This window comes from Cynocephalus volans, chromosome X (assembly GCF_027409185.1).
Source record: "Cynocephalus volans isolate mCynVol1 chromosome X, mCynVol1.pri, whole genome shotgun sequence".
NCBI classification, from domain to species: domain Eukaryota; kingdom Metazoa; phylum Chordata; class Mammalia; order Dermoptera; family Cynocephalidae; genus Cynocephalus; species Cynocephalus volans.
In genome coordinates, this window is record NC_084478.1 from 120,194,068 (window position 1) to 120,211,983 (window position 17,916).

General features: G+C 35.4%; 2 protein-coding genes across 4 annotated transcripts in view; one reads left to right on the forward strand and one right to left on the reverse strand.

Annotated features, from left to right (window-relative positions):
- Positions 1-17,916, forward strand: part of TMEM164 (transmembrane protein 164) — a 247,134-nt gene that overhangs the window by 181,249 nt on the left and 47,969 nt on the right. The window lies entirely within an intron of this gene.
- The window catches only part of AMMECR1 (AMMECR nuclear protein 1), a 112,683-nt gene that overhangs the window by 10,663 nt on the left and 84,104 nt on the right, over positions 1-17,916 (reverse strand). For both annotated transcript variants that reach the window (XM_063083366.1, XM_063083365.1), the window contains one exon: positions 7,103-7,217. In XM_063083366.1, coding sequence (XP_062939436.1) covers positions 7,103-7,217 — 115 coding nt within the window. The remainder of the gene's footprint in view (positions 1-7,102; positions 7,218-17,916) is intronic.

The window sequence follows — 17,916 nt, forward strand, 5'->3', positions numbered from 1 at the left end:
ATGTTTGTCTGATAAGAAATTAAGAAAAATCTTATTCAAGTTAGAACTGTCCATTGAATATCTGACTCAGTGCAGTTTAACTCAGTCTGCAAAAGAGATTTGTTCCTAAAAAGTTACATGTGGGTTGAATTTACATAAGTGAATTAATCTTAAAGTCATGAGGAAGACAATAAAGAAGCCCTATAGTGAGTCCTTCTGCAAAACAAAATATCTATTTATAAAGTGAATAATCACTCCTTCCCTCATGTATTGCTTAATTTGGATTAAAATATATAATGCTGACTTAATACAGGATGATACAGAAATAAAAGCATTAATGGCTTAGAATATTTTTCTTCCTAAAGAGAATTCTTTTGTGAAAAAGAAATATAAAATGCACAATTTTTAAAAATTGGACTATTTTTCACTTTTGTTGCCTACATTTAAGCTGGCAACGACCATTTTAAAAGTTAGGGACTTCTTAGGACTTCTAAATGGCTAGTGGTGATTCATTCTCTGAACATAAAATGAAACAGAAGCCATTTTTAAAAAGGGAGTCAGTCACAAAACCACATTCTGTCAAAAGTCCAGAAAGACCTCAGGTATTACCTACGCCAACTTTTTCAGTTTCCAGGTGAAGAAACTGAGGTCCAGCAAGGTCACAGAGCTGGGCAGTGGCAGTCAGGAACAGAACCCAACTTTCCTCATTCCCAAAATTCAGCACTCTTTTTATTAAATGCTGGGAATACACACACACAGGCAAAGCATACATGAAAGAATAGACTGTAAGGGAACCAGACTGTAAAGGAATAGACTATAAAGGAACTAGAGAAGGCACAGGAAAAGAGTTTGTGGATTATGGGGAAAGAAGCAGGAAAACTTCCCCTACCACATAACACACTGGGAGGAAAGCAAGAAGCAACCAGAGGAGGCCTGAGAAATGGACTGAGCAGCCCATTTCACAAGGGTACCAACAGCTGGCGGAATTTTTACATATTCAATCATCTTCTAAGATGTTACTTTACTTTGTATGACTTCTTTCCTCACCAGGCTTCTTATACATTGACTTGCTGATGCACAGCAAATTCTTTCTAGATGGCCAGGAAGCATGAAGCGTTCCTTTCCCAATGCTCCATGGCATTTGAAAAAACATTTAAAGTAGAGCATCAAGACAAAGATTAAAAAATAATAATGATAGTGATGTCTTATACAAAAATCTCAAGGTCCCTGGGAAAATACTGTAAAAAGCATTTTTTCAGATATATGAAGCCCATATTTTTTAAAAAGGTGGGAATCTTAAATTAGAAGAGAGGAAAAACATGGTGTGTGTCATAGTGGGGGAAAATAACGGGGTGGGGGGGAACAGAACATATACAACTAGAAGTCATTTCACTTGGTCACTTTGTGAGTCATGCTAACCATCTGTGTATGAATGGGAACTCTGTTTTCAGTGGTACATTAAGAGGAACTAAAAAAAACCCAGCAAGCCTTCAAGGGGGGAGTGAGGGTGAAAAGGAGCACATTACCTTCTAAAATATATGGAAGATAATGTTGGTAGCCAATTTATTCATCTCATCTGTTTACTCTCATGAAGGCTGTTACAAAGGTGCCCTATTATTAACTGCAATCGAATAAGTCAGAAATGGAGCTGTGATGGCTCAAGAGGTGTGCTTTGGAGGTTGCTTTTAAAATGAAGTGCAGCTCTCTGTGTACCAGGAGTCCAGCAAGGGTAACGTACAATGGCAGATGCTTTGGTACTTTAGGGACAGAGCGACACTAGGGGTTTGTGGTCTAGCTTTATAAACCAGGGACAGGTTTTTGGCATCACACAAGAATCATGCTGGCCAGCCCCACCCAGCATGGGTTGATTTCATGGAAGTGCTGTGTGCTAAAAAGGAACAGTCTGTCTTAGGACCACAATGTATTGTCCAAGTGACAGCTGTATAGACAAGTGAGATAGTGATCCAGGGAGCTAGACATAAGAAAAAGTGACTTATGGCTGGCGAAAATGTCATTAATCTGTTGAAGTATGATCTAAAGGCCTACTTTAGGATACAGAAAATATTTCTTTCTTATGCCTTCAAATGGTCTTGTCTCTAAAACACAAAAGTAAAAGATGCCTGACTACAATTTAGAAAATATTTTGACTTCTGTCAGCAAATAGCTACATTAGCTCCCACAAAATCACTGGTAGCATACTTGCTATACAAGTTCTTCCACAAACAAAAAGCTTATTCATTTATATTATCCTGAAAATGACACACCTAGAATCACCTCTCAAGTCAAACTCCAGCCACTGTAATGTCATTGGTTTTACAGCCTTTCAATTTTTTTTTTAAAGGACCTATGGCTCCCAAACAGTTTAACTATACAGGTTCTAGGCCAAATGTCATTTTGGAGGGCTGCAACATGCTGCATGAGCTTTTCTTTCTTTCTAAAGCACCATGTCTGTCAATCATGCTGTCATTCAGAATTAAGATAATGCTGTCAACTGGAGAACACAGAACAATGGTGATAAGTTTTTGTGTTTAAACACAAGGCAGATCATGTTGGATTTCCCCCTAGGGAAGCAATTTTCCTCATTTAACAACCATTTTAGCCTTGCAGGTAGACATCCCAACTTATCAGTTAATGAATATTTTTCACAAATTATTCACTCTTCATCCTTCTCATACCTACCAGGGCAATAAGTAGATCACAATGTGGGCAATTATCAGCAATTCTGGAAAGGGTGGGGCCACTGCTCCAATTTGTCTTTATAGACTTTTATGGATGGTTTTGTTGTTTTTAATGACTATCCAGATTCCTTAAGAGGCTACCTATAGACACTCAGTTTAAGTGTTGTAATTACTATTTTGAGGAAATATAACATGTGGGAACATTATTGATCATTCTGTCAACTCAACTTTGACTTGAAATTAATTACATCCACTTGTGAAACCATTTATCAAGCATTCCTCACATTATCAGACAAGTATTTTAGTTCCTGAAACAAAGTCTGAAGTAAATCCTACTTTCCTACTAATTTTCATTATAAAATTAGAGAAATGTTACCAAAACAGGGTTCTCAAATAGACTGAGTTAAAAACCATGAATGGAAAAGACAGTAAGATGGTAGCCAGTCCTACGGCAGTTCATTTGTTTCCTGATCATCTGAAAATTAGGTGGCTATTACCACCATTCACATTCCTCATCCTCATGACTACAGGGATGTCTCTCTTGTTAGTGAAGTTACCTACCTCTAGACTTTGGGACTTGTAGACTTTGCCCTCTTCCTGCTTTGATCTGGGCATTTTCATCCCTTTAATTAGGAATTCCATTGCAGTAACACACTTCGCCAGTGGGGGTCAACTCTCAAACTGTACTTCCACCAGAAAAGCCCTATGTTAGAAGCTTCTGCTTATGTAAAACATAATTATCTGTCTTCGACTTTAAAATTCTCTTAAAATTCTGTAATAATCTCCTTGTTTTCCCCTGTGGCATAAACATATACAAGACTTTGCATTTGAGGTTAAAATTAGATATTTACGGTGAATAGGATTTTCATTTTTGGAGGAAAAGTTGTACCTATTTGACAGTGTGAAATTTCTCCAAGTGAAGCATATACTTTCATAAAATAGACTGACTTCTCAAAAAGAAAATTTGCAATATACATAAATAACTTACATACAAAGATAAGCCATAAACAAAGACTTCCCTATAATCTTCTTTTAAATAGTGACTGTGTATTCAATATGATCTCAGTTACATAACCAAATATGCAGATTTATTGATACAGAGACACAGATAAAGAATGGAAAGAAATATTCCAAAATGTTAACAGCAGTTAGCTCAGAATGATGTGATTTTGAATGACTTACATTTCTTTCTTATACTTTTTTTAATTTTAAAATGTTCTTTAATAAAATTACTATCATGGAAAGTCAGTGTGTATGCACAAAATTTATTTTACATTTTTTCATTGTGGTAAAATACACATAAAATTTACTGTTTTAACAATTTTAAAGTGTACAATTCAGTGGCATTAAATATATTCATAATGGTGGGCAACCACTACCACTACTAGTTCCAGAATTTTTTCATTACTCCAAATGGAAACCTTGTACCCATTAAGCAGTCACTTCCCATTCACCCCTCCCCCCAACCCCTGCCAACCACTAATCTGCTTAATATCTCTATGGATTTGCTCATTCTGGGTATTTTGTATAAATGGAATTACACAGTATATGGCCTTTCGTATCTGGCTTCTTTCACTTAGCATAATGTTTTTAAGGTTCATTCACACTGTAGCATTGATCAGGACTTCATTTCTTTTTATGGCTGAATAATATTCAATTGTATGGATATACCATATTCTGTTTGTCCATTCATCTACTGATAAACATTTGGGTTGTTTCCACCTTTTGGCTATCACTGCTATGAATATTCATGTATAAGTTTTTGTTTCAATACCTGTTTTCAATTCTTTTGTGTATATACCCGGGAGTGGAATTGTATCAATACATAATTCTTCAAAAATGCCTTTAATTCTACTTTAGCCTGCTATGTTTAAAGTAGCAATGCTTTTCCAGAATTATTAAGGATAAACCTTAGAATATCATTCCAACAATAATACCATTCCATTTTCAATCACTGACTGAGATACATTTTTTAAGACCAAATCACATTCTTGTACTCAAAAATGTAATTTCACCCTTACTCTTTGGGAATGAGTTTCTCTTCTGCCAAATACTTGAAACAGTGATGAACTAATTGAAAAGGACAGTCTTTTCCACTTATCATATCATAGTCATTCTAGCAGTACCTAATTCACTTTCAAACGCTTATATATTAAAAGTACAAAAATATATGTGTGCATATTTTTTGCTTAAACAGGAATGCATCACTTAATAGACACCAATATTTAAGCCCTAAGGAATATATTAAATACACAATGCCAAGTAGAAGCAATCTAGAATCTTCTAGAAATTCAAACTGGCAGATGGATATCCCAAAGAGGATAAATATGCCCTGAAAGAATACACAGTACTAATTCTTAAGTGCTTTACTTCCCATCCTTCTAACAGAAAGCTGATACATCTCATGAACTTAAAAGCCCGATAATATCAAGGTTAATTTTAGCTACAGACAATGCTTGAAGTGGGCTAAAGACAACAGGGATACTCTGTGCTTACCCATACCTATTTAACAGCTGTAGGATTCTCCCATGTTTCCCTCCCCACAAAAACATGCACCCACCTGTTTATGCAACGTGCATTTATCTCTCTCTCTCTCTCTCTCACACACGCACACACACACACACGCACGCACGCACGCACGCACGCGCGCGCCAGAACTGTACTTCCAACTCAGTGGCTTCAAATAAGGGTAGAAGTGTTTCTGCGGCTCGCTCATCCCTTAGATCTCAGGCTTTTCCCCTTATTATCACTCCCACTCCCACCACTACACAGATAGCATCCTGCAATCCAGAAAGCAGATATAAAATTCTGGCTACAGAAGAAGAAAAAGCAGCCTTAAAACAGTAAAAGAAACATCCAAACTGTAATATATTTTAATTGTAGGAGGCATAATTTGGGATCATTTAAAAATAAAGTAACTTAAAGTTCCATAATATTGGTAGACGTCTCTTTAAAAAAAATCAAATAGGAACAACAAACTTGTAGGAAACAATAAAGTAAGATATTTTAATTCTAAAAAGGTTTTACATATCCCAACTTTGCTAGGATCATCACTATCAATTTATTTTATTTCTTCCTTTACAAAAATTCTAAAATGCTTTCATATTCTGATAATGCTTCAGAAAACCTTACCACAAAACCCAGAAGGGAACTCTTTCATCCTACTCTCTGCAGAAGTTTTTAAATAGCTCTCGTATAACAACAATAATTTATATCATGGAGATTTTTTCAAATGAAGATTAAGAACTTTCTGATTGTCTTATTGTGTATATGGAAAAACAATCTCAGTGGAGTAAATTGTCCACGGTCTCACAAGGAATCAGGGCAAAACCAAAAATAAAATTCAAGTCCAATTAACTGTGAAGACAGTGATCGTGATCTGTCCACAAGGCAGAATATCTCAGTTATCATGGGGGATGGTCTTTCTAAAACAACAGTAGAATCAAAACATGTTATATCATAATGATATGGTAATGCCATTTATAAGTGTGCATGCGTGTGTGTGTGTGCGTGTGTGTGTGTGTGAGAGAGAGAGAGAGAGAGATTGAGAGAGAGAATGCTATATACATCACTGAATTCCCATTGTTTCATTCTCATAGCACTTATTTCTCTTTACTTTCTAGTACATTTTCTCTCTGCTACTAGACTATAAGATGCTTTACAGTGGGGGCCAAATTTAACACTATTGTACACGTAGCAAAGTGCCTGGAATACAGTAGGCATTCAGTAATATGGGCATTCATGTGTAAAATCTCATAGACCTACACTCAACTACCTCCTCCCAAGTACCAAAGCAAGTCATGGTGAGAACCTTTGAACTTCATTAACCAGCCAACCTCACATACTAAAGAATAAAAATATAATCAATATAGGCTACTCTGATAATGGCAATGCACGGAGATATCCTAGATATAACCTTAATATTATTTCTTCGTGTGTTTAAGTGCATAAATAAATTAAGGTGGCCAAGAATGAATTAGCATTTTTAACTCTAACTAACCAACACCCTGTTATTATCAGGAGCTGATTTCCCTATTATCCTAGCTAACTCTTGCTTCTTGTTTCTGAGATGTATCCTCTGGCCACCTAATTACTTGGTGGCAGTTATATCAGAGTACACCAGAATGGAAATAAGAGGAGAAATAAATTCCAGTCAGTCCTTCTTACTACTTATTAACAGCTTTTATGAGGTGCTCTGGTGAGGTAGTATGATAAAAATGAAGACCAAATTCATTTTGTGGATTATAACAACACATGGCACTTTTCCCTTTTAAAAACTCCTTTACTCATATTTCATTGTTCAACTGTGAGGTTTATTTATTCATGTTACTCTCAACCTCTGTTACAATAGAGAATGGGCTGAAAGAGTTATTTTCTGGACCTCATTTTTAACATCTACACAGGAGTTACCTTCATTTTCCTTTTAAAATTTTCTATAGTCTTACCTCCCAGTCCAAATAATCACAGACATCTTCAAAGTTAGTGAGCAGAGACACTGAGCAGAAAAGCCGTGGCAGCTCATCCCTTGTCATTGGGGGAAAACGGCTATCTTTAAGGGCACTGTTGAAAACAAAGCAAATATTAAAGCAATCACTGGACATGAAAGTTCCTAATTTCAAATGCAGACAATCATTTGAAAAAGGTAAAAGATTCAAAAAGAATCAGTAAGGTGTCAAAGGTGCCAATAATCTTCAAATGTATTCAAAGCCCCCAAAGATTTTAGAACTAATCATCTTTTTCATTTAATAGATTGTGTTTAATAGCCAGTCCTGTGACCACTTCAACTGTAGAGTGAAGGATCAGTTGCATTTCCTGTACAGCCATTTCCTGATGTCTTTCTCTGTTACTTGTAGAATATGAGAATGTTTTATTTTACTTTTGAGGAGAATAAAAATCAGACTAGTTGAATCTTGTGGGAAGACTTCTGGGAGGGAGTTAAAATATATTTTTAAAAAATTTTTTATATATACTAATACATATATAAAATCATATTTTTTTTAAAAAAAAGCTTATACTGGATTGGCTAGTTATCATAGAACAGCACTCAAAGGGTTCAAAGGAAGATCAAAATTTCATTTTCCTCAAGCAAAAAAAAAAAAAAGAAAATCAAAGAAAATGAAAATAATCATGCAAATTATAGATTAAAAATACTCTCACAAGGATTTCAGGCCCCTTATATAAAGGATAATTCAAGATATGACTCAAAAATTGTGAAACTACAGGAAATAGGGCTAATCTAGGAAATAAAAGTATGATTAGGAGACCATTAATCACATCAATGGATCTTTGAGTACATAAACTCTGATTGGATCCTGTAATCAAGTGTAGTATATCACAGTGCTAAGCTCCAGAAATACCCCGCTATAAAGGACAATATTGTTGGAAGGCCATTATTCTCCTGCAACAGTATAACAGACAGAAAATACACAAAGGCGCGGGCGCGCGCGCGCACACACACACACGCACACACTGTGTGTTCCTTGTACTTTTAAAAGAAACCACTTCCTGATCAAGAAAAACAAACACACCTCTGATTGCCACCACTGGCATTCACACCATCCATTTTCAAATGTCATACATAGCAGCCAGGCTCACAAAATGTTTTCACAGATTAATCCTGAGAGGTTACAAACTTGGACCCTACAAACTGCTTGGGTCATAACAAAGTTCCATGGCCTTTGGAAATCATTTAATTCCTTTTTCAGCGATTTCCTCATTGCTAAATTTTCTTTTTTTCATTTTTGCCCATCCCTTCCTTTGCATTCTGAAACTCACCATGTTTGTATTTTCAATACATTTTGGTGCTCATTCTATCCTGCTATACGAAGGAAAATGCTTATAGGAAGATATAGAGATGTCATATATTTATAAAGTATAAATGTTTTTCCCATTCAAGGAGCCAAGATTATTGAAGAAAATCAGGAAATCTGTGATAACCCATACTCTGAGAACAGCATTTCACTATTTTATAATTTAACAACATAAATTTCCTATGGTTTGGCTTCTTCTATTTTCCTACTGGCAAATAAAGTTTTAAAAAATACTTTGAAGTTCTCATTCAAAGCCAAGATAAAGACATATATGTGTGTGCATACCCTCCCCCCCCAACCACACACACACATATTGGGGAGAAGTTCTAAAACACAGACCAGAAGAATCTCATGCATAAAAAACAAAAAGCCAACAACATTTTCAGTTTTCCTGTTAAAAAGGAGAAAAAGAAAGGAAAATAAGCCTTATAGCTTAGAATAATACGAAATGTCATTTTTTAGGGTTATAGATTTTTATTATATGGTAAAACTTGCATAACATAAAATTACCTAATTTTACCATTTTTAAGTTTACAGATCTGTAGGATTAAGTACACTCACATTGTCGTGCAACACCCTCACCACCACCCATCAGCAGAACTTTTTCATCTTCCCCAACTGAAACTCTGTACCCATTAAATACTAACTTCCCATTCCCCCCTCCACAGCCCAGAACAGAAAATGTAATTTAAACATACTTTTAAAATTTCAAATAGTTATAGTAATACAGTCGCTGATGTTTTCTATATATAACAGTTTTATTCACATATAATTCATGTACCACAAAATTTACCTTTTTAAAGTATACAATTCAATGGTTTTTAGTATATTCATAGAGTTGTGCAACCATCACAACATTTTCATTGTTCCGCAAAGAAACCCTGTACCCATTAGCAGTCACTGCACATTCCTCCCACCCCGCAGCTCCTGTCAACCACTAATCTACTTTCTGTTTCTATAGATTTGCCTATTGTGGAACATTTCATATAAGTAGAATCATACAATATATTGCCTTTTGTGTCTGGCTTCTTTCTCTTAGCATGTTTTTGAGGTTTCATTCGTATTGTAGCATGTATCAGCACTTCATCTTTTCTATTGCCTAATAATACTCCATCGTATGGCTATACCACATTTTGTTATCCATTCATGGGCTGATGGACATTTGGGCTGTTTCTACTTTTGGGCTATTTTGAATAACACTATGAATATTCACATACAAGTTTTAGTGTGGGATCTTCAAGAGATTCATGAAAAGACTGTGCTACCTTTTAATTCTATCTTTCCATGAACTTTCTGAAGTGCTTGCATATGTTTTCATTTCTCTTGGGTATATAGCTAGGAGTGGAATTGCTGGGACATAAAGGTAATTCTATCTTTATCTTTTTGAGGAATCAACAAGCTTTTCCACAACAGCCGCACGATTCTCCATTCTCACCAGCAGTGTATGAGGGTTACAATTTCTCCATATCCTCACCTATGCTTGTTTTGTCTGCCCTTTGGATTATACTGCTAGGCCTTCTTTAATGACGAGCTTTTTGTATCTAGCTCTAGCTTTTTCATTAAAACAATACACATTCTGAAGTTATCATACAGCTAATTTTTCAACACTTTGACACAAATTATTTTGTTTACTTTATTTCCTAGCAAACCAAGGAAAGGTAAATTTTAGCTCAGTGCAATTTTAAATCAATGAAATTTTCAAGTACCTAAAATGTAACTGAGGATCAGGCTAATAAGTTTTTCTTGTGATATGGAGACTTGCTGCTCAATCATTCTAGCCTTTTTTTTTTCTTTTTTTTATGATATTATCTTTTCAAATCTTTTTTTATTTTACTGATAAAACCCGGGAATTTAAACTACCTTGCTTTGTGTATTAGTCCGTTTCTGTTGCTTATTAACAAAATGCATGGAACTGAGTATTTTAAAAAGACAATGAAATTTATTGCTTACAGTTTCTGGGGCTGGGAAGTCCAATGTCCATCTGTTGCTGGCAACAGTGACCCAGGGGTCTCACATTGCAAGATGGTGGAAGTGGAGAGAGCAGAGACAGCAAGAGAGAAAGAAAGACAGACTCTCCTTTTAAAGTCCTCAGAAGTACCATTTTTAATCCATTCACTACTGCACGGTCCTACAATCCAATCACCTCTTCAAAGATCCACCTTTCAATTACCATGATAGGATTTGCTACCCTCTTAATAGTCACAGTGGGGGCTAAATTTCTAATACATAAAACTTGAGGAACACAATTCAAGCTTCAATGGGTTTTCGGGGGACATAATTCAAACCACCACCCTATGTCATAGAAACCAGCAAAGCAGACAAACACAAAAACCAAGAATGCTGGGGAAATTATGAAGTAACTACTGAGTTGTCTTTATTTTCTTGGACACTAGTACAACTTGTGAAGACTAAGCAAAGCCCAATTTCTTGGGAAGTAAAAAAAATTGCATTTGAAATTTTGATTATAAAAGTATCTTATGAGGTATAATGCAAATGGCTCTTCACTGTGGGTCCTGACCTTGGACTCTATTTTTCTCAAATTTAAAAATTATTGGCTAGTGTGGAAGATGCCAGTTCCTCTATCCTGATAAAATGAGACTCCCGATTTTTGTAAGATAACGAAGGAGTATGCTATTCTATATCAGTTTAAAAATAGTTTAAGAAAAAAAAAAAAAAGAAAAGAATGTTTAGAACAAGGAGTAAGTGATAAAATGCTAGCACGGTTAATGGGAGAAAATGAAAAGATGCCTCACCATACCAAGATTTAAACATACTGACTTCAAAGCTCTGAAATAGTAAAGGTACATTAGTCATGATGGAAACAGTCTGATTTTACAGAAACATTCAAACAAGACTTTTGATTCTTGCATTTTTCATCCAACTCTAAGTAATTTTTCATTAAAATTATGAGCACAGAAAAATTTCAAAGGAAGCTCTCAATGTCTCTAAATGCAAATTCCCAGGGAAACAAACTAGCAATGAAAGCCTAGCAAGGATTTAGGGGATTATAAAAAGATGAAAATGCAGCTGGAGACTGACCTCAGAGCTGCTGGGCTGGTGTGAATGGCTGGTAAATGAGAGGATCCAGCTTTCCTCAACCAAGCTTTCTCTAGTATATAGAATATGAGATGTTAAAGCTGAGCCTTTAGAGAGGATACTGCAGTCCAGAGTTGAGCAGCTCCAAGTGACCCAGCTAAGTTAATGACAGAGGTAGGGATACATACAACCCAGATTTTCTGACTCAAGTCCAATTCTTTCTAGTGTCCACACTTTAGTTGTCACCTTTGATTGGATTATTTTTAAAATTTTAAAATTAAATGCTTGCCTTACTTGGCAATTCTGAACTCATATCTGAAGTGCCTCTGCCCAAAGATGATATATAATAGTTCAATAGCATTCTTCAGTTGGCAAAGGGTAAATAGAGATAGACTTCCTACCTATTAGAAAAAGGATTTTAAAATATTAACATTGACCATGGGAAGCATTTTACAAAGTAGTGTCTGCCAATTTAAATTCTAGGCAGTCTAAGGACAGGATCTTGTTATAAATTTATATGAAGTTCACTTTGCTAGAATAGGAAGCCATTTTCTAATATTTAGATATTTCTATGAAATGAAACAAAATAAAATACTTATGTACAAAACTAGCTAGCTGCTCCATCACCCATATGAAGGGTGGGTAAGGCTTAAACAACAGTTCAGTTCACACACCAAATTCAAATATATTCGATTCAAATTGGCATCTTCCCAAGAATACACTTCACCTAATTGAGAAGCAGCATTAACATCTGTCAAAGTTAATATCTAATGTTAAATAGCACTTTAATGAAAATGAACATTTTAAGAAAAGAAATTAAGAGTTTTGCTATCAAAGAATCAAAGGGTTTGTGACAGTGCCGGAAACTATGCTAAAAAGAAAAAAACCCCCAAAAAACCCCGGCTGAAAAGAGGCAAAACATTAGATATTACAAGGCTCATTATAAACAATATAGCATGCAACGGAAATGATTTAAGTGAATCTCTCTATCAAGCGATTCACTCACTCGTTCATTCACTTTCTAAACCATTGATGACCCTTAGTCGGTTAACCAGTGGAACATTACCAAACTGAGAGGGGCTTCATTTTACATGCAATCATTTTTCAGGACAAGGAAATAATTAAAACCGAAATAAAAATCCCTGTTTAGTTAGGTGAAGAAAAGCAAATCAAGCATGCATTGGTCTAAAATAAAGTTTTTTCATGAGGGGTTTTAACCATCAGGAAATCCCCTATTCTGCCATTCCCCATTAGAGCTTCCAGAACAGAATGTACATGTGGCATGTCTGAACCCCAGAAACTCAGAATCCTAAACCCACATCTGAAAAATTCTCCATAACCACTCTTTTTCATTAAGCAGCAATTTTAGCTTCCTCAAATTCAAAAAATAATGGACACAAAATGAAATGCAAAAATGTGGCTGTTAATTAATCCTAAAAGTAGAGAGGAGCACAAAAGACACAATTATGGTTAAAGAAGGAAGGGAATTTTATTTTGGTGAGGGCTGTGACTCAAAAGAAAATTTTCAGTTGTAAGCCAACTGTACAGTGTTACATAATTGGGAGATGTTTTCCCCTTTGCAGTAATAAATACAATCTAGCTGCTGCTCAATAAACATTAATATTTACTTATTTTACATACATATACATATCTTAATGTGATATGATGGGTAATTCATGGGGAGTGGAGAAATGAAATAGGGATTGAACAAAAAGAAGGCAGAAAGGAGGGAAAGAAACAGAAAAAGGAATACATACAAAAAAACAAAGATGGAGAGAAATACAAGTGGAAAAAGGAAGTGGAAAGCAAAGAAAGTACAAAAAAGGGGGATACCCTGAAAAACCTCAAAAAGAGACATACACAAAGGGACAGAGAGAGAAAGCAAGGAAGGGACAATGGAAGGGTAGGAAGGAGAGGGAGATAAAGGGTGATAGATTTAATAGGCTTTGATATATATTATTTGGCTCCTACCCTATGAAGATCACTTAGGCTTTAGGGTGTTATCACCTACTGCCCTCTGATTAGCTTAGAGTTCCTGAATTGCTCTAATCTTGAATTCTTAAAAGCCTCTTCTCTCTTTGAGATAGCCATAGCTGTCCACCAGGAGGAAAAAACACTCTGGGCTGCAAGCTGTGATGACCAGAGCCGTATCGTTAGAATCTGCCTCCTAGGCCATAAGTTCCTCCCCTATAAATTAAGGGAATTGGTTGTGAATTTGAGTCAGTGGAGCAGAACTAAAACTGGAAAATACAAGATACATAAAGAGACAGATGGCTAAATGTTTGTGTATATGGCAAGTATTTCTCATTTTCCTTCACATAACAGCCACATAATGCTTTCTCTGCAGAGTTTCTGGATTTACTCTATCCTCTTTTTAGAAATGAACTACTAGAAATCACTTTTTTTGTTTTAATTATTCTTCTGATAAAAATCTTTTCAAATACATTCTACCAGAGTAAAATGAACATAATTTAATTTTTTCTGTATGACTCAGGTTCATCTTTAAGACTCAATATGACTTTGAGTCATTCATTACTATACCCTATAAGAACAGTGCTTACATGGCCTTGGCAACAAAATGTGTGGGTTTGGAAAACAGATTATGGTATGACTACTAACAATTTCCATCTTTGGAAATTTGAAAATGTGAGATTGTTGCCACCTTCAAGAGACTGTAACACAAAAATAACCTGACATAGACTCAAAGTTTCTAGGGATCTCATCCTTGTGTACTCTAAGTTAGGATACTATAAAACTGAATGAACTTCCTCCTAAACTGAATTGGAATTTAGAAACCTTGTCTACAGCCTTGAATGACTATTATTTCCCCAAGGCCATCAAAAGCATCACCAAGTTATAACAACAGTTCTCTGTGTCTTACTGCCAATAAATATAGCTCCTTAAAATGCAAAATTGAACACATCATTAATACATGAGCACCATTTCACAGTTCTGTAGAACATAGCACAGTAGAACGGGCAAGAGCTTGGGTAAGGTAGTCTGACATACTTGCTTTTGGATCTCGGCTCCATTGCATACTAGCTATGTGACATTTGGGCAAATCTCTTAACCTGTGCCAGCCTCAATTTCCTCATCTGTAAAATGGAGATAATAATACCTCATAGAGCAACTGTGACAACTAAATAAAATAATAATATCTGCATAACTGTCTTGCATACACTAAATGCTGAATAAGGAGTGGCTGTCAAAGAACTTTGATAGATCATCAGTATGTTTGGTACATTTATGCCCATAGGGCTGCCCCCATATCATGACTCTGGTGAAAGGAAGGGAGTCACAGGACTATGACTGACACTTTAGCTGTACTATGGCAAGGTCTCAACAAGTTATCTTCTCTAGGAATTAAATGTGGCCATCTCAGGGGATAATGGCTAACTTTCCAGGTTCTGGTATCTTTGAGAAGCCTTCATTTCATTTTCTTACATTTTAAAAATATTTATTAAGCACCTGCTATATGCCTTTTATTAAGCAAAGAGCCATGCAGGATATAAGAATAGTATATTACTAAACAATATATGGATATGTATATAAAACTTGTTAAAATCATACACTGCAGGAATGCTGAGAGGAATGATCAGATTAGGTTAGTTCCTTTTTTGGAAAGATCTGTTTTATACTCTCTGCTACTGGTTTACTGGTTAGCAACTGGCCCAGATTTACAGAAATGAAATGTATACACTTTTTTTCCCCCAGAAACAAATCTACTACATCAAATAAGGGTGTATCTTTATCAAGAATTTCCATTACCCTGTAGGCATGCATTCACATGTTGCTTTGTAACATTTTCTTAGTTTTCCTGAACTAAATATTTACTTTTATTTAATTGACACATAATAATTGTACATATTTATGGGGTACAGTGAGATGTTTTGATACATATATACATTGTGTAATGATCAAATCAGCGTATTTAGCATTTCTATCATATTAAACATTCATCATTTCTTTGTGCTGAAAATATTCAAAATCCTCTCTTCTAGCTATTTCAAAATATACCATACAATACTGTTAATTATAATCACCCTTCTCTTGCTGTAGATTTTTAAAATCTCCAGGGCAGGGATTGGGCTTTTCCTTCTGCACTAGAAATGTTTATCAAGAAATGAAGTTCCCTAAACTGTGTTCAATTTGTCTTCAGTGGATTTAGATATATTATTCTCTGTCATACTGGTTATACTACATACAGCAGAATCATTAGGCAAAAAACCAAACCAAACCAAACCAAACTCTCTAAGAAGCAGATACAGAATTAGAGAAGATAAGAGACTCCATAAGCAGCAACTGCTTTCCTTATCTAAACCACCAGTCTCCAAACTGTTTTGATTGAACATTCTTGTTAGTAAAAAAAAGTTTGAGCACATACCCCCAATAGGTATATTTATAAAGCATATACATGTACTACTATCACTAGCTAATATATCGAAGCACAATATATACTTAGAGTAAGCTTCTTTGTTAAAGACAGTGGGTATAAATCAAAAATTGTTATTGATAATTTCTTGTTTTGGGGCTGACAGCTTGTCAGGTCTGATTAGATTATCTTCATTTTCACTTTACAACTTGGCCAAATAAGTTATGAGGTAACCTGTAGGAGAATTGTCAACTAGCTCCACCATTTTCTTGTCCTTGCCTTATTACTATTACCATCAACCCACTTCTCCTTTGCAGGAATCTTCTTAAGCCATTCTGCAGGGGTTAGTTTATCTAGCTTTATCTAACCTACACATCATGGTCAAATGGCTTCAGAATATTCCTACAAAGAAACCACAGGTTGAGATAATACTAAAGAACACAAATCTACTTACCCAGGCACATGTAAACTGAAATACGTCACAATATGCTGAAAGTGAACAAAAGAACGTGTATATCACTATCAACCCCCACCAAATTGTGGATCTCACTCTTTCCTCAGGATCCCTCATTTAGAGTATGATGGTGACCCTCCAACATAGACCAAATGAGAGCACCAGGGTCAACCCATATGTTAAATATTAGTGCAATTTAAATACTTTCTTATGTTTTAGATGAAATGACTATAAATAGAATTTCTAATATTTTCTTCTCACCCCACAAAGGATCATCTGAGTCCATCCGTCTTTGGAAACTGCTAATCTAAAGCTCCTAATCAAGCTCTAGAAGACTGGTCCTAACATACTTGGACATGACACTATGAGCAAAAGCAGCTTTAAATACCAAAGAGCCAATATCTGTTAAGCACCTACTGTGAGCCAGGTGCTATACATATATTATCTTGTTTATTTCTCAAAACAACCACATTCTCAGTTGTTTTGATGACAGCCAGTCTAGCTGGGGTGAGATGATATTTCAATGTGGTTTTGATTTGCATTTCCCTGATGATTAGTGATGTTGAGCATTTTTCGTGTACCTGTTGGCCATTAGTATGTCAGCCTTTGAAAAATGTCTATTCAGCTCCTCTACCCATTTTTTAAATTGGATTATTTGTTTTTCTACTGTGAAGTTGAGTTCCTTGTATATTCTGGATATTAATCCCTTCTCAGATGCATAGTTTGCAAATTTTCTCCAATTCTGTAGGTTGTCTTTTCACTCTGTTGATCATTTCCTTTGCTACGCAGAAGGTTTTTAGTTTGACATAATCCCACTTATTTTTTCTTTTGCTGCTCGTGCTTTTGGGGTCTTATTTGTAAAGTTTTTGCCCAGTCCTATATACTGAAATGTTTCCCTTATGTTTTCTTCTAGGAGCTCTATAGTTTCAGGTCTTATACTTAAGTCTTTAATCCATTTTTAATTGATTTTGGTATATGGCAAGAGGTTTGTGTCTAGTTTCATTCTTCTACATATGGATATCAGTTTTCCCAGCACCATTTACTGAAGAGGCTGTCCTTTCCCCAATGTATGTTCTTGGTGTCTTTATTGAAGATCAGTTGGCAGTAAATACCTGGGTTGCTTTCTGGGTTCTCTATTCTCTTCCATTGGCCCATGTGTCTGTTTTTAATACCAGTACCATATTGTTTTGGTTACTATAGCTTTGTAGTATAATTTGAAGTCTGATAGTGCAATGCTTCTGGTTTTATTTATTTATCTATTTTTGTGCTTAGGATTGCTTTGGCTATTCAGGGTCTTTTGTTGTTCCATATGAATGTTAGGATTATTTTTCCTATTTATGTGAAGAATGTCATTTGTATTTTGATGGGATTGCACTAAATCTATAGATTGCTTTGGGTAGTATGGACATTTTCACAACATTAATTTTTCCAATCCATGAACATGGAATGTCTTTCCATCTTTTGGTGTCCTCTTCAATTTTTTTCAGCAGTGTTTTGTAGTTCTCATTGTAGAGATCGTTCACCTCTTTGGTTAAATTTATTCCTAGATATTTTATTCTTTTGGCAGCTATTTTAAATGGGCTTGCT